Source organism: Dipodomys spectabilis, unplaced genomic scaffold (assembly GCF_019054845.1).
Source record: "Dipodomys spectabilis isolate Male_0828 unplaced genomic scaffold, ASM1905484v1 ptg000480l, whole genome shotgun sequence".
NCBI classification, from domain to species: domain Eukaryota; kingdom Metazoa; phylum Chordata; class Mammalia; order Rodentia; family Heteromyidae; genus Dipodomys; species Dipodomys spectabilis.
In genome coordinates this window covers 2,304,076-2,321,726 of record NW_024871157.1, presented here as the reverse complement: position 1 = coordinate 2,321,726, position 17,651 = coordinate 2,304,076, and the positions used below count along the sequence as shown (strand labels likewise).

Genomic DNA, 17,651 nt, shown 5'->3' with positions numbered 1-17,651 from the left:
AGTGGAGCGGAAGATGGCGGCAGCAGCGGCAGCTGCAGCCGGGACCCCACTCGGGCTGAGGCGGAGAAGCCGCCGGCTCTGACCTCGCTCTGGCTCCGGTGCGCGCAGTGGAGCGTGTGCGAGGCCCCGCGCGTCGGGCAGGGGCGGCGGCGGCTACTGCGCGCCGCCCTGAGGAGCGCCCCGGCGGCGGCGCGGCGGCGGCGGCGGCTGAGGAGAGAGCCGGCTCCGGGCCTCCGCGTCCTCCCGCTGCCCGGGGCCCCCGCCTCCTCGGGGGGGCGGCGGCGGCGATGTTCTCGGTCCTCTCGTACGGGCGACTGGTGGCCCGCGCCGTGCTCGGCGGCCTCTCGCAGACCGACCCCAGGGCCGGCGGCGGCGGCGGCGGCGGCGGCGACTACGGGCTGGTGACGGCGGGCTGCGGCTTCGGCAAGGACTTCCGTAAGGGCCTCCTGAAGAAGGGCGCGTGCTACGGGGACGACGCGTGCTTCGTGGCCCGGCACCGCTCGGCCGACGTCCTCGGTGAGTGTCCGCCCGGGGCCGGCGCCCCAGCCCGGGGCCCGCCTCCTGGGGACTCCCTGCGCGGGGCTCCCCGCTCCCTCGCGGTGGGCGGCGGCGGAGCCCGGGCGCTGGCGGGCGGGCAGCGCTTTACTAGCGAGCGGGCGCCGTGCCGAGCGCCCGAGGCGGTGCCTTTTCTGCTGGGACTCCCCCCTCTCCCGGTCGCGGAGCTTGGGGGGAAACTGAGGCGCGGAGCTGTCGAACCAAGTGCTCAAGGTCACCGCTAGGGAACGCGACCCGTCCGTCCCCTGCGCGGAGCCGCACTTGCTCACTTGGCAGCGACGGCCCCGGGCGACCTCGGCGACACCTGCCGGCTCCTACCCGCGCTCGGGTTTCCTCCCGCCTCCCTCCTCTCGCTGCGCGCCCGGGGATCCCGGCTGCTCTGCGTGCTCCTGACGCCACGGCCTGGCGCCAGCTGCGGGATCCCGAGCCGCTGAGCGGCCGGCTGCGCGAGCCCCCTGACCGTCCTGCCTTGATCGCGACCAGATTTTCACCCTTTTTTTGAAGAGTCTCGCAGTGGGGTGGGGGTGGGGGGACTCACTGGCCTGGTGTCAGAATCCTCACAGTGCGTTCTTTCAAACTGATCTTGTCCAACTTGAGGTCACTTAGGGTGGCAGGCAGTCTCCTTGACCCAAAATAGAATGTCCGAACCTGTTAGGAGCGGGCAGCCAAGACAGCTTTGAGAAGTGGTCACAGCCTTTTCAGAAAGGTCACAGGTGTCCCCTGAGGCCTGTTCATTCTGCGTACACATTTGTAGGATTTTCGGGGTGGAGGGGAGCCTCAGGAAGGGATCAGTAGAATTTACAAGCCATCATCTTTCACCTAGTGTTTGGCTCTGCGTGTCAGGGGAGTGCTGTGGAATGATAAGCCATTAAAGCTCTCTTAGCAAATCACTTCCTTTGAAATTGAAGGACATGCTGTCATTGAATTTAGGTTCAAATGCTACTTTTTGGTTTCACTTCTCAAGTGATGTTGCATTTTTGTTTACTTTAAATTCCATAGGCTAAAGCAAAGTTGGGCATTAGAATAAGTGGTGCTGTCAGGTTTTTTTTTTTTGTAATCAGTTTTTAATCTGAATTCAGAGTGATCGCTGATGTAGCTTTGGTTTTGCACAGAAATGAACAATTTGTAAGTTTAAGTTGCATGCACTGCTGGCTAGTGTGTGGATCTTGTACATCTATAAGTCTGTAAAGGATCTTCTCTACTGTAGGTTTGTTCTGAAGTGAGATCTTGCTTTTTTTCCCAGGCTAACCTCCACCTTCTGGGCTGAAGTGATCCTCCTTCCCCCACCTTCAGGGAAGTGCTGGAATGCTGGGAGTTAGAGAAGAGCCAGGTCTTCTAATTATTCATCTTACCCACTCTATTACCCACATATTTTATTTTTTGGTCGTGAGGCTTGAACTCTGGGCCTGGACATGGTCCCTCAGCTCTTCAGCTCAAGGCTAGTGCCCTATCACTTGATCCACAGTGCCTTTACAAAGTTAAAGGAAGTTTTGGTCAAACCCATTCTAAAAGAACTAGGGGGTGTGTGTGTGGGAAAGATGTATACACAGGCTTAATTTGAGGTTCAGCTTTGTCCCTTAGTTCTGTGACTCATGGTGGTGGTAGGTGGAGGCTTTCTAGTCTCCTTTTCCTTATCTAGCCCAGAGGATAAGAAGAGTGCCTACTGCTAGTTCTTCAAGAGTACAGCTTCGTGTGTGTCTGTGTCTGTGTGTCTGTGTATCTGTGTGCGTGTCGTTGTCGGTCGTGAGCTTGAACTCTGGCCTGGGCACAGCCCTTCAGCTCAAGGCTAGCACTCTACCACCTGAGCACAATGCCACTTCTGGTTTTCTGGTGGTTCATTGGCGATAAAGAGTATCATGGACTTTCCTGCCTGGGCTGGCTGTGAATCGTGATCCTCAGAGCTCAGCCTCCTGAGTAACTAGGATTACAGGTGTGAGCCACTGGCTCTCAGCTGTGTGTGAGACTCTTATCTCCAATTAACCACTCAGAAACCAGAAGTAGAGCTGTGGCTCTAAGAGGTAGAGCTGGTAGAGCACTAGCCTTGAGCCCCTAGGCCCTGAGTTTAAGCTCCATAACTGACCAAAAAGGAAAAAAAAGAGATCGTTGTCCTAGAACTCCCAGAAAATGTGCAGAGGTAAAGGTGTGCGCGGGCTTTTGGAGACTTCACTGACTGTACCCACAGGCCATCTACGGGTCCGTGTTTGGCTGTCTCAGCTCTGTGCTTTTCCTAAAAGGAATACTACCAGGCACAGTGACACAGATGGTTGCTTTTGTCACCAGGGAGTGATGGTCAGCCAGATTTGACAAAAATCACACACACATGCGTGGCCACATGCAAACACACAAGGTGTGTGTGGGAACAATGAGGTACAGGTTCTCCAGGCTTGTCATGTTGTGGAGGAGCTCTTCCGGAAAGTCATCTTGAAAGTCACCTGAAACAACTTCCTAAGTAGCTTCATTTGATCTTGGCTACTGTGTGAGCCTGTTCATGTGATGGTGACTTCTATTTTATTGACTCCATCCCAGGTGGTGGATGAGACAGATTCTATCTTGCTGTGATGTAATGAATCTTTAAGACTGCCTTTTATTCTAGAGGCTGGAGTTATAAACTGAATTGTAAGCCGGGCGCTGGTGGCTCACGCCTGTAATCCTAGCTACTCAGGAGGCTGAGATCTGAGGATCGCGGTTCAAAGCCAGCCCGGGCAGGAGAGACCGTGAGACTCCTATCTCCAATAAACCACCAGAAAACCGGAAGTGGCGCTGTAGCTCAAGTGGTAGAGCGCTCGCCTTGAGCTGAAGAGCTGAGGGACAGCGCCCAGGCCCAGAGTTCAAGCCTCACTACTGACAAAAAAAAAAAAAATAAACTGAATTGTATTTTTTTAAAAGTCTTATGGCTACAAGTTTTTAGAATTTAGACATTATTTATTTATTTATTTATTGGGTCCGGTCATGGGGGCTGAACTCTGGGCCTGGGCGCTGTCCCTCAGCTCTTCAACTCAAGGCTAGCATTCCAGCACTTGAGCCACAGCGCCACTTCCGGCTTTTTTTTTTTCTTTTTGCTTATGTGGTGCTGAGGAATCGAACCCAGGGCCTCAGGCATGCAAGGCAAGCGCTCTACCACTGAGCCACCTTCCCACCCCTAAACTGAATTGTATTAAAAGACTATGTTGATTACTCAAGAGGCTGAGACCTGGAGCATTGTTTCAAAGCCAGACTGGACAAAAGTTCCATGAGATTCCTTTTGCAATTAAACAGCAGAAGGTAGGGCTAGAAGCATGGCTCAAGTGGTAGAGCACCAGCTGAGAAGGAAGTTGAGCAAGTATGAGACCCAAAAGGCTGTGTTGAATAATTGTAAAACTAGAATTGAGCTTCTGTGCTTTTTGAATCTTCTAACTTTATAGATACTTCATTTTCTTTGCCATATTTATTGCATCTAGATTATTCACTGTGGTCACTCAGGACTTGTTAGGAATGGAAACTATTTGTTTAGTGTGAGAAAGAAAGTACTATTTTGTGGGGCTAGGAAGGTGGCTCAGTGGTAGAGTGCTTGCCTTGCATGCCTGAGGCCCTGGGTTCGATTCCTCAGCACCACATAAGCAGAAAAAGCTGCAAGTGGCATTGTCTCTCAAGTGGTAAAGTGCTAGCCTTATGCTGAATAGCTGAGGGACAGCACCTAGGCCCAGAGTTCAGGCCCCATGATCAACCAAAAAAAAAAAAAAAGAGAGAAGAAAATACTATTTCGTTTCCTTAATTTAGAGTCATCCATCCTATTAGTCATGCAGTGACTAAAGTATTTGGTGCTTTATAACATTTTTGTAGTCCCCCCTGGATTTCTTTTAGGAAAAACTAACTATGGTGGGTGTGGTGATACATAGGCACCACTCCTATCCCCTGGAAAGTTGGCAAAGGTGCTTTCTTTACTGGGTCTAACAGGAGTAAACCAGTGCCGGCATGAACCTTGCACATTTTTCTTGTTCCTTCTCTGTAGTTAATCCTAAGTTCTCTTATTACTCTATATGATACGGCTTCCTAGGTTACAAAATATGATAGCTGCCACAGCCCTAAGCTACTTAACAATGAGATCATAGGCTGGTGAGAATTGTAAGACTTAGACAACTTGGAATCCTGTTCTTTTACACCACTGTTGAGAAAACAGGCCTACAGAGTGTCAGATGACTTTAAAGTTAGTCCCCTGGCTGTTGACCAAACTGAGAGTAGCACTTGGTCTCACCATCTCCTTGGACCATGCTATTACACTTGTGGTTGGATTTTCTTGACAAGATAGGTAGAGTCTAAACTAGTCTGTCTCTAGCTACTGTTTGTCCTTCAAATCTGCCCACTTAGGGGTGTGTATGTGTGTTTTTAACTTTTTATGCACTCTGACTCATAGCTAAAATGCAACAAAAACTCCTCAGCATGCTAAGCCACAGTTTACACAAACCATTTATTTGAAAATGGCAGCATGGCCTGTGCCATGTAAATTTTGCATTCTGAATATTGAGTTAAAAAGCAATGCTTACAAAGCAGTGGGGTATTTAAGTGTGGCTTAAGTTGGAATCCAAATATGAAAATGAAACAATTTTGTACTCCAGCCTTTTGGAACTTTTTGTTTTTTACTGTGGTCAGGATTCTGAGGTATTATTGTGCGTCTTACCAATCTTAAGAATAACCTTAAGGTAACACTATGCAGATCTAAATTTTATTTAGGAAGTGAATGGGTTAGTTGAATTTGGAGTTTACAAGCAGTTGTGATTGTTTTGATATCCCTGATAGAAGCTCAGTGTCTGAGTGTGGGTTGTTTGTTCTTTTTGTAAAAGCAGTGTGTTGGGAGAGTGTGTGCTTGCTACTTTTAGCCTTTTAGAAGACATCTCTTTGGAATTCCAGCTAGACTTCAAGTCATGTCAGGAAACCAGTCTCATTATTAAATAGTCACATTTTCTTAAATTGCTGCCTGATTTACTTAATAGCAAGTGTGACCTTGAGTGATTAAAAAAAACTGAACTGTGTAATACACATGCCCTAACATTCATCCTTTTACAAAGTATAATTCAGTATTTTGTACATTGACAAGGTTGTGCAACCTCAACTACTACCTAATTTCAGAACATTTTCATCCCCTCAGGATATTCTGCTGCTACTCTCCCATTTCCTTCTCTCCCAATCCCTTGTATAGAAGGTAGATTCTGTCTCTGAATTTTCCCTATTCTGGCCATTTCCTAGAAGTGTAGTTATGCTACTATCACTTTCGCTTAGCATGCTTCTGAAGTTTGAAGTTTGCTTTGGTACATGTGTCATACTTCATCTTTTTTTTTTTTTTTTTTGGTAGGTCGTGGGGCTTGAATTCTGGGCTTGGGTGCTGATCCTGCGCTCTTCAGCCCAAGGCGCATGCTCTACCTCTTGAGCCACAGTGCCACTTCTGGTTTTTGTAGTTTATTGGAGATAAGAGTCTTACGGACTTTCCTGCTGGGGCTGGCTTTAAACTGTAATCCTCAGATCTCAGCCTCCTCCTGAGTAGCTAGGATTACAGGTGTGAGCCACCGTGCCTGGCACTTTATCCTTTTTTAAGGCTAAATAACATTCCATTGAATACATATATCATATTTTGTTGGTCCATTCCTTTGGTGGTGGTCATTTTGGCTGTTGGCAATAATGCTTTACACATTGGTATTTAAGCTTTTGTGTGGACATGTGTTTTTAATTTTTTTTCAGGTATATACCTAATGGTAAAATTGCTGGATTATATTGTAACTATTTAACTTTGGGAGATACTTAGGCTCCCCCTCTCCCCATCCTGTGAGTGTTGGAACTCGGGTCAGGAGGCCTGAGCCCTGTTCCTTGTTTTTTTTCCCCTCAAGTCTGGAACTCTATCACTTGAGCTATAGCTCCCTTTCCAGCTTTTTGATAGTTAAATGGAGATAAGAATCTCACATAATTTTGTTCTCTGGGCTAGCCTTGAACCTGAATGCTCAGATCTCATCCACCTGAGTAGCTAGGATTATAGTCATCTGAGCCTTGGCATCTGGTGATACTTACTTTCAATAAAGAATTATTTTATATAGGGGAAAATACTGTTTAAATGGTAGCAACCGGATCTGTAAGATCAGTAGTTGAAATGTTCCCGATTTCATAAAGCTTTCTAGGAAGAATGTGGAATGTTGAGGAAGAGGGAGCTGTCCAGAACTAACAGGCAGGCTTTATTAAGTTGTCTGGGGCTTTTCTGAATGCTCTGGCATTCTGTTGTAAGACTGGGTCGATGGATAGACATATACTGCTTACTGTTACAACTCCTGCTCAGAAATACTTTTCTCATTTTGGGTATATAGATAGCTGTATTGTACTTTGTTTTCAAAGTCATGTCCTCATTTGTTGTAGTTACAGGAGACATTTTCAAATATATTTTATTTATTTATTTAATTATTATTATTATTATTATTTTGGTCAGTCGTGGGGTCTGAACTCTGGGCCTGGGCGCTGTCCCTCAGCTCTTCAGCTCAAAGCCAGTGCTCTACTACAAGAGCCACAGTGCCACTTCCGGCCTTTTCTGCTTATGTGGTACTGAGGAATCGAACCCATGTCCTCATGCATGTGAGGCAAGCACTCTGTCACTGAGCCACCTTCCCAACTCCCCTGCAAAGATATTTTAAATCATAAAGAAGGAGGGTACAGTTGGAAGCTAGTTGTGGAGGGTTTTCTTGTAGGGGAGGGCTGGGTGGGAGGAGGCCATTCCTGAACTTTAGCATGGCTTTGTCAACTGGGCAGTACATAACTTGAATGGTTGCAACAGAGTCCAAGTGGAGTTTGTACTAGTGTGTGGCACCAGGAACTCTACACCATGTCCTTTGGATAGATCAAACACTTATGTCGAGTTCAGACTCAATGTCAAGTTCATTTTATGTACTGTTCTCATATCTTTTAGAGAAGCCTTACCTGGGGCCCATTCACATTTTTCAGGAAAATACTTTGGGAAAGCTAACAGTCTTTTTTTTTTTCCCCACTGGTCATGGAGCCTGAACTCTGGGTCTGGGCATTGTCCCTCAGCTCTTCAGCTCAAGGCTAGAGCTCTACCACTGGAACCACAGCGCCCCTTCTGGCTTTTTCTGCTTATGTGGTGCTGAGGAATCGAACCCAGGGCCTCATGCATGCGAGGCAAGCTCTCTACCACTGAGCCGCCGCCTTCCCAGCCCTGCTAACAGTCTTTTATATCTAAAGAAATTTGATTAGTCAGTTGAAAATAGAATGCCTTATGACTTGGAAAATAAGAGTTGACTTCAGGTTTCTTTTTAAGAAGTGGTGCCCTGGGCTGGGAAGGTGGCTCAGTGGTAGAGCGCTCGCCTTGCATGCTCAAAGCCCTGGGTTCGATTCCTCAGCACCACATAAGCAAAAAGAAAAAAGCCGGAAGTGGCGCTGTAGCTCAAGTGGTAGAGCGCTCGCCTTGAGCTGAAGAGCTGAGGGACAGCGCCCAGCCCAGAGTTCAGACCCCACGACTGGACCCAAAAAAAAAAAAAAAAAAAAGACGTGGTGCCCTGGATCCTAAGCGGCGTTTTTTGTTGCTGTTGTGTTCTTGTTGTTTCATCATTAGCAGTTAAATTTGTTAAAAAATTTTCTTGTTTGGAGTTGTTATACATTTTTAAAACTCTTGAGTTTTTCCTTTCTTTTCTTTCTTTTTTTGTCGCTCATAGGGCCTGAACTCTGGGTCTGGGCGCTTGTCCCTCAGCTCTTCAGCTCAAGGCTAGCACTCTACCACTTGAGCCACAGCGCCACTTCCGGCGTTTTCTGCTTATGTGGTGCTGAGGAATTGAACCCAGGGCCTTATGCGTGCATGGCAAGCGCTCTACCACTGAGCCACCTTCCCAGCCCTCTTGAGTTTTTCTGTCTCCCTAATACCCAAAATCATTTGTATATTACTTTGTAAATTCACAAAATCATAATTCTAGATTTTTTTTCACAGATGCCACCCTACTACAGAGGTCATTAAGCTGATAATACCACATTCCTATTCATTTGAATTTGTTAGTCTTTGGTTTAGTTCTTTAAATTTAGTTTAAAATTCTTTTTAGCTGGGTGCCAGTGGTTCACATCTGTAGTTCTAGCTATGGAGGCTGAGATCTGAGGATCACCGTTTAAAAGCCAGTTGGAGCAGGAAAATCCATGATACTTTCATCTCCAATTAACTACTCGAAAACCAGAAGTGGCTCCATCAAAGTGCTAGAGCCCTTGAGCAGAAGAGCTCAGGGACAGTACTCAGGCCCCGAGTTCAAGCCCCAAGACTGACCAAAAAATAAGTATTCTTAAGATGGAAAGATACATGAAGTACATTCTATAAGATTAGGAGTGGAAGCCGGGTGCTGGTGGCTCACGCCTGTGATCCTAGCTACTGAAGAGGCTGAGATCTGAGGATCATGGTTCAAAGCCAGCCCGGGCAGGAAAGTCATTGAGACTCCTATTTCCAATAAACCACTAGAAAACCGGAAGTGGCGCTTTGGCTCAAGTGGTAGAGCGCTCGCCTTGAGCTGAAGAGCGCAGGAACAGCGCCTAAGTCCAGAGTTCAAGCTCCACGACGGACAAAACAAACAAACCAACAAGAACAGATTAGGAGGGGCTGGGAAGGTGGCTTAGTGGTAGAGCGCTTGCCTTGCATGCATGAGGCCCTGGGTTTGAATCCTCAGCACCACATAAGCAAAAAGAAAAAAGCTGGAAGTGGCGCTGTGGCTCAAGTGGCAGAGTGCTAGCCTTAAGCTGAAGAGCTGAGGGACAGCACACAGGCCCAGAGTTCAGGCCCCACGACCGGACCCCAAAAAAAAACCACAAAACAGATTAGGAGTGGATTAAGGAGAGAAGACAGGCACTTTTTATTCTTTTTTTTTTTTTTTTTCTGGCAGTTCTGGGGCTTGAACTCAGGGCCTGGGCACTATCCCTGAGCCCCTTTTGCTCAAGGCTAACACTCTACCACTTGAGCCACAGTGTCACTGTGATTAACCGGAAATAATAGTCTCATGGACTTTCCTGTCCAAGCTGGCTTTGAACCATGATCCTCAGATCTCAACCTCCTGAGTAACTAGGATTACAGGCGTAAGCCACCGGCACCTGGCATATCATGGGTCTCATTCTTTTTTTTTCCTCTTCTTTTTAAGGAGTGACAGTGCTCTTTTAAGCAGTTGTGTAGTATCTAACACAGAACTCTAGTCCAGATATTACAAAAATGCCTTCCTTCCTATAAGAGTGCCAGCATTTTTTTTGGTTGATGTTTTTGTTTTTGTTGGTCATGGGGCTTGAACTTGGCCTGGGCGCTGTCCCTGAGCTCTTCAGCTCAAGGCTAGGGTTCTACCACTTGAGCTACAGCACTACTTCTGGTTTTCTGGAAGTTAACTAGAGATAAGAGTTTCATGGACTTTCCTGCCTGGGCTGGCTTTGAACCTCGATCCTTATATCTCAGTCTCCTGAGTAGCTAGGATTATAGGTGTGAGCCACCAGTGCCTGGTGCCCAGCACTTTTTACTCAGGCTAGTTCTAGCACTTTCTGCACTGGTTTTTCTTTTATTCATTAACAGACTATTTTGAAAAGAAAGGAACTGATCTTTTTTTTTTTTTTTCACTGCTGATACTGTACATTTCGATCTTTGAAGGCTATCATTATCTCGCAGGTTTTTTAGACTACTCAGAATTTGTGCTACCATTTCAGGTGGTACAAAGGTAGCTTGCTGAGAGTGCTTCTCTTTTAACTGCATGGTTTGAATAGTAGTCTTTCTTGGGTAAGAAAATAAATTTAAGCTCTTTATAGGAGCTAGAGAACTGTAAGGTCTCTGGCTTTGACCACTAATTGGTAATACCGTCTCTGTTTTTTGTAAAGTGAGAAAGCCTAACAGGAAAGCCTATGGATGTAGTGGGTCTAGAAATCTGTCTCAATCCTTCCTTTCTTTCCTTCTTTCCTTCCTTTCTTTCCTTCTTTCCTTCCTTTCTTTCCTTCTTTCCTTTCCTTCCTTCCTTTCCTTTCCTTTCCTTCCTTCCTTCCTTTCCTTCTCTTTCTTTCTTTCTTCCTTTCTTTTTTGGTGGGGGTGCAGTCCTGAGCCTTGAACTCTGGGCCTGGGCACTGTTCCTGAGCTCCTTTTTTTTTTTTTTTTTTTGTCGGTCATGGGACTTGAGCTCTGGGCTTAGGTGCTGTCCCTGCGCTCTTCAGCTCAAGGCGAGTGCTCTACCACTTGAGCCACAGTGCCACTTCCAGTTTTCGAGTGGTTTTATTAGAGATAAGAGTCTCTCGGGTTGGCTTTGAACCATGATCCTCAGATCTCAGCCTCCTCAGTAGCTAGGATGACAGGCGTGAGCCACCAGCAACCTGCTCCTGAGCTCCTTTTGCTCAAAGCTAGCATGCTACTACTTGAGCCACAGCACCACTTCCAGATTTCTGGTGGTTTATTGGAGATAAAAGTCACAAGGACTCTCCTCCCCACCCCTTTGAAAGTGATGCTTACATCTCAGCCTCCTGAGTAGCTGGATTACAGGAAGGAGCCACTGGCGCCCACTGTCTCTTGGTTCTTGAGCTACTGATTTGATCTTGTTTTCTTGTTAATGTATGTTGCTTTCAATGAACAAAGAATCAATGGTCTGCCAAAGAAGTCTTCCAATGATAAGGTAGTATTTTATAAATACACCTATCTGTGCATAGTAATTTATTCACATATTTATTGGATCTGTATAAAGTGGGTACAGTAATCTGCAATTATCTTACTGTTTTATCAAGATTTCAAATTTAAGATGATTGACCTGACATTTTTATTAGTGGCTTAAAGATGAAAAACGTGGGGCTGAGAAGGTGGCTCAGTGGTAGAGCACTTGCTTTGCATGCATGAGGCCCTGAGTTCAATTCCTCAGCACCACATAAGCAAAAAGAAAAAAACGGGAAGTGGCGCTGTGGCTCAAGTGGTAGAGCGCTAGCCCTGAGCTGAAGAGCTGAGGGACAGTGCCCAGGCCCAGAGTTCAGGCCCCATGACCGGACCCCCCCCCCAAAAAAAAAAAAAAAAAAAAGATGAAAAACATCCTCAATTGGTTAGTAGTGTTAAACTGAGGTAAAGAGCTGGGGGAAGTATTTTTGCTTTCTGAGCCATTGGAGTAACTCTGCAAATATTCCTGTAGTCATGTAGTAAGAACTAGGGATAAGGTGGGAAGCTGGAAATGGAGCTCTTCAAAACTAGTTGGTATAGTACATAAAACATGCTTTGTAAAAAGTGAAGTATACCCTTTTTTCATCAGAAGTTGGTGAAATGGGATCCTTTTTTTGCAGTGTGATTTAGATTCTTAGATCTGGAAAAAGGAACTTGGGAGAATTTGTCCTGCCACTCTTTTTCAGCGAAGGAAATTAAAGCTTAGAGAGTTAATTGGGCCAGGGCTGGGAATGCAGCTCAGTGGTAGAGTGCTTGCCTAGCATGCATGAAGCCCTGGGTTCTATTCTTCAGTACCACATAACAGAAAAAGCTGGAAGTGGTGCTGTGCTTCATGTGGTATAGTACTAGCCTTGAGCAAAAGAAGCTCAGGGACAGTACCAAGGCTCTGAGTTCAAGCCCCAAGACAAGCAAAAAGAAGAAAAAATGTTAATTGGGCCAGAGTCTTGGATGAGTGAGCAGTGACCAAAAAAGCCAGAGTGCTATTTCCCTCCACTCCTTTACAGTGTCTGTCCTCAGCCTCCATTCTCCACAGTATAGGAGAAAGTAAGCTCCCCCTACTACCTGTGCCACACGGCTTGGTTTGGTGGGCTGGGTTCTGTAGTGATAGTCTGCACACTACAGCATTTGTGTTCTCACTTTTCAGTACTCTCAACTCTCTGCTTGCTGGTTGTGTCCTGTTAGTCCCTGTCAGGTGCTGTGGAGAGGACCAAGATAAAGAGAGAAAGGGCAGCTCTCCAGTGACCTTAGGAGGTGGGGAAGGCAGTGAGATTCCCAGCGCAGTTAGGAGAAATGTGTGGAAGCCCAGGGAAGGGCCTGGGAGGTGAGCTGGGATTTCAGTCAGGTGAGGTAACTGAGCAGAGTGGGGCACTCTCAGGTAAGGGATCAGAAGCTCCCCAAACCACAGATGTCTTGTGTCAGGATACCAGGGCACTATTGAGAGCTAACTTAAAAAAAGGTTGAGCTAAGAGCTGAGGTACAGCGCTCAGGCCCAGAGTTCAGGCCCTGTGACTGACCAAAAAAAAAAGAGAGTTTGAGCTGGGCACCTGTGGCTCATGCTTGTAATTCTAACTAGCCAGGACGCTGAGATCTGAAGTTCACCATTTAAAGCTAGCCCAGGCAGGAAAGTCCATGAGACTTATCTCCAGTTAACCAGTAAAAAAATGCCAGAAGTGGAGATGCTGCTCAAGCTGTAGAGTTCTAGCCTTGAGCTAGAGAAGCTCAGGGACAACGCCCAGGCTTGGGGTTCAAGCCCCAGGATTGGCAAGAAAAGAAAAAGAAAAGTGCAGTGTTGGGGAGTCCTGTGGTTTTTAGTTTTATTTTGTTTCTTGGTAGGAAGATATGTGAAGTGTTTGCTTTTGTTTTTATGTGGTGGCTTTGAAGAGGCAGCCATTAAATGGTAGAACTCAAAATGGTTCACATTTCAGAAGGGTGCAATCTCCCTTTCACCTTGGCCTCTAGCTGCAAGGCCCCTCCCCCAGGAGAACAGACAAACAGAACTATTGGTTTCTTGTGTACCGTCTAGATTATATTAACATAGATAAGCAGTAAGGGTGGCCTACACATGGGAGGGCCTTACTAGGGGGGTACTCTGGATGTAGCATTGTTGTAAAACCAAGTGGGGCATGGAGTGGGGTGTAAGGAGAGAGCAGGTGTTGGTGGAGATGGTCAGATGGTGAAATAGTCTGAGCCAGAGAGGGTTCATTTTAGCTGGGGCAGTGGAAGTCATTGCGTTTCAGGACAGAATCAAGCAATGGGACTTAGTGAGCACCGGACATAGCTCATCAAAGAGGAGGAGGGATGGGAGCTGGTTTTGAGAGTTCGGACCTGCAAGAGATTCTAGTCCTGAAGTGTATGTGGTGGGCTGCTGACTGGACTGGGAAATGCAAGAGGACAGATCAAGTTTGAGAACTAAGATGAGACTGCTTGATACAAGAGGCATTTTCAAGGCAGGGTTACTCGCCTCTGTAGCACTTGCATCTGGCTGGCTGTATTAAGTTCTGGGTGCTGGGCCTGGGTACTTAACTAATTACCTGTGCCTGTCCTGGGTATGCTCGCTGGGGAAGGAGCTCCACCGGTCAGTCCAGTGGGCAGCAGGGGTGGACAACTGCTGTGCCACGTACTAGGCCAGCCACTGGGGTGGAAAGACTTAGAGGTACAGGGATTATTGTAGTGGTCAAACCAAATGAAACTGTATACTTTATATATTACTGATTTTTTGAAGATTGTCCTTTTCTAGGGAGAAATCTTTCTTACCTGACAGTAGTCAGTTTGCACAGAAGAGAAGTTGTGAAATGAGATTACTTCACACTTACTTCTGGGGGGTGCGGTGAAACAAGGTATTTCTTCAAAGTGAGGTGAAGCTTCATATGCTTATTTCTCAGTACTTGAAAATGCTACTGTTGAATATTTAATGAGCTATTGAATAGTGGTGGATGTGATTGCAGAAGCTGAATGGTTTACTCTTTCATGTGTTATCTGAGAGTGGGCTCTGTCCCTCAGTTGTGACCACAGACCAATGTGTGTGGAGCTGGCAGTCTACAAACTCAAGACTGCTGCCAGCTACACTGACCTGTGGCTGGTACTTGGTGTTTCTTTCTTTTTTTTTTTTTTTTTGGGGGTCCGGTCGTGGGGCCTGAACTCTGGGCCTGGGCGCTGTCCCTCAGCTCTTCAGCTCAAGGCTAGCGCTCTACCACTTGAGCCACAGTGCCACTTCCGGCTTTTTTTTTTCTTTTTGCTTATATGGTGCTGAGGAATCGAACCCAGGGCCTCAGGCTTGCAAGGCAAGAGCTCTACCACTGAGCCACCTTCCCAGCCCCATTGGTGTTTCTTTTTTTTTTTTTTTCTCCCCAGTTGTGGGGCTTGAACTCAAGGCCGGTGCACTGTCCCTAAGCTTTTTGCTCAAAGCTAGTACTACTTTACCACTTTGAGCCACAGTTCCACTTGCAGTTTTCTGGTGGTTAATTGGAGATTAGAGTCTCATGGACTTTCCTGCCAGGGCTAGCTTTGAACTGCAGTCCTCAGATCTCAGCCTCCTGAGTAGCTAGGATTACAGACATGAGCCACCAACACCTGGCTAGTTCATGTTACCTCCCTCCCTCCCTCCCTCCCTCCCTCCCTCCCTCCCTCCCTTCCTTCCTTCCTTCCTTCCTTCCTTCCTTCCTTCCTTCCTTCCTTCCTTCCTTCCTTCCTGTCTTTCTTTCTCTTTCTCCCTCCCTCCCTCCCTCCCTCTCTCTTTCTCTCTCCCTCTCTCTCTTTCCCTCCCTCCCTCCCTCCCTCTCTCTCTCTCTCTTTCTTTCTTTCTTTGGTTGAACTCTGGGCCTGGGTGCTGTCTCTCAGCTCTTCAGCTCAAGGTGAGTGCTAAACTACTTGAGCCACAGCACTACTTCTAGTTTTCTAGTGGTTAATTGGAGATAAGAGTGTCACAGACTTTCTTGCCCAGGATGGTTTTGAACCGTGATCCTAAGATCTCAGCCTCCTAATTGGTTAGGATTACAGGCATGAGCCACTGGTGCCAGGCTAGTTTGTGTTTCTTTCTTTTTTTTTTTTTTGGGTCCGGTCGTGGGGCCTGAACTCTGGGCCTGGGTGCTGTCCCTCAGCTTTTCAGCTCAAGGCTAGCGCTCTACCACTTGAGCCACAATGCCACTTCCGGCTTTTTTCTTTTTTCTTATGTGGTGCTGAGGAATCGAACCCAGGGCCTCAGGCATGCAAGGCAAGCGCTCTACCACTGGGCCATCTTCCCAGCCCTAGTTTGTGTTTCTTAAGACTAGTTAACTCACTTGCTGAAGATCTGCTTTCGTAGAGTACTGGTGCAGGCACTTGGAACAGGGTATACTGTTCCAAGCCAGTGCTATGAGCTTGGAGATGACTCTCCTGAGGAATGAAGATCTGGAGGCTCAGAGGCCACCAAGAACGCCTCCTCTCTGTGTTGAGATCTAGAACTTACCCTTGCACTGGTTCTGACATTTCAGAATTTCATACTGTTTTGGTTTTTTTTTTTGGTCGGTCGTGGGGCTTGAACTCTGGGCCTGGCGCTGTCCTTCAGCTTTTCGGCTCAAGGTTAGTGCCCTACCATTTAAGCCACAGCTCCACTTCGGGCTTTTTCTGTTTATGTGGTGTTGAGGAATCGAATCCAGGGCTTCATGCATCTGAGGCAAGCACTCTTCTACTGAGCCACCTTCCCAGCCCCCTGAGGGGTTTTTCTGTAGAGTCTAAATACTACACAGGTACTAGCCATACCTAAGGAACAAAAGCCCCTTAATTAAGACGTAAAAAAAAAAAAAAAAAAGCCTCACTAAGTTGTGTTGACTTTAGCTTTAGTGGTGGAAGACATTGCCTTTCCTGGGAGTTCCCAATACCTATGTTCTGGTGGCTTTGTGCTGATTAATGGTGACAGTTTGCTGTAGGAGTGTCTCAGGCAGGCTTTTACATGGAGGTCAGATTCCTCAGTGTGGAGCTGCAACAAATCTTTGTGACTTGGACTTTCTATCCCTACCCCTCCACATACACCATACACTTTTTTTTTTTTTTTATAACTTTGAGAGATTTCTTGGAGGAAAAAAGTGAACAGAGCTAGATTAAAAGTGTGAAGCCCTGTGCCAGTGGCCCTTGCCTGTAATCCTAGCTATTCAGGAGGCTGAGATCTGGGGATTGTGGTTCAAACCTGCTCAGGCAGGAAAGTCTATGAGACTCTTATCTCCAGTTAATCACCCCCCCCCCCCAAAAAAAAAAAGCCGAAAGCAGAGCTGTGGGTTAAGTGGTAACTAGCCTTTAGTGAAAAAGCTCAGGGATAGAGCTCAGGCCCTGAGTTCAAGTCCAGGATTGACTGGTTTAGGAAGCTGGGTACAAGTGGCTCACGTTTGTAATCCTGGTTACTCAGGAGGTTGAGATCTGAGGATTGTAGTTCAAAGCCTCAAAGCTAACATGGACAGGAAAGTATATAAGACTCTTTTCTCTGCTAAGCTACCAAAAAAGCTGAAAGTGGAGCTGTGACTCAAATGGTAGAGCATTAGCCTTGAGAAAAAGAAGCTTTGAGACAGCACACAGGTCCTGAGTTCAAGTTCTAGGACACACAGACACACAGACACACACACACACACACACACACACACACACTCTAGGACACACAGACACACACACACACACACACACACACACACACACACACACACACACACACACGAGATTTGGGAGTGGCCAAGTAAGAATTCATTAAAGAAAACAAAACAAAAACAGCTGGTGGCAGGTAGCTCACACCTGTAATCCTAGCTACTCAGGAGGCTGAGATCTGAGGATCACAGGTAGAAGCCAGCCCCAGCAGGAAAGTACAAGAGTTTTTTTTTTGTTTTTTTTTTGTCCTGGAATTTGAACCTCAGGGCCTGGGTGCTGTCCCTGAGCTTTTTCACTAAAGACTAGTACTCTGGGAAGGTGGCTCAGTGGTAGAGTGCTTGCTTTGCATGCATGAGACCCTGGGTTCGATTCCTCAGCACCACATAAGTAGAAAAGGCCAGAAGTGGTGCTGTAGTTCAAGTGGTAGAGTGTTAGCCTTGAGCTGAAGAGCTGAGGGATAGTGCACAGGCCCAGAATTCAGGCCCCATGACCGACAAAAAAAAAGAAAAGAAAAGAAAAGAAAGACTAGTACTCTGCTTCAGTTTCTGGTGGTTAATTGAAATTTTCCTGCCTGGGCTGGCTTTGAACCACAATTCTCAGATCTCAGCTTCCTGAGAAGGTAGAATTACAGGTGTGAGCCACAGGAGCCCAGCCCAAGAAATTCTCAAAACCTCCAATTAACCAGCAAAAATGTCAGACTAAAGATGTGGCTCAGGTGATAGAGTGCACCAGCAGGAAGAAAAAAAAAAAAAAAAGCCAAGTGAGAGTGTGAGCTCCTGTGTTTAAACCCAGGCACAAACAAACCCACCCAGAATGGGAAGAAAATACCCAGAGT

At 46.8% G+C, this 17,651-nt stretch overlaps 1 protein-coding gene across 1 annotated transcript in view; it reads left to right on the top strand.

The window, feature by feature from the left end:
• The window catches only part of Pptc7 (protein phosphatase targeting COQ7), a 40,888-nt gene continuing 23,237 nt past the window's right edge, over window positions 1–17,651 (top strand). Inside the window, exon 1 of the mRNA XM_042669015.1 lies at window positions 1–516. Coding sequence (XP_042524949.1) covers window positions 288–516 — 229 coding nt within the window. The 5' untranslated portion in view covers window positions 1–287. The remainder of the gene's footprint in view (window positions 517–17,651) is intronic.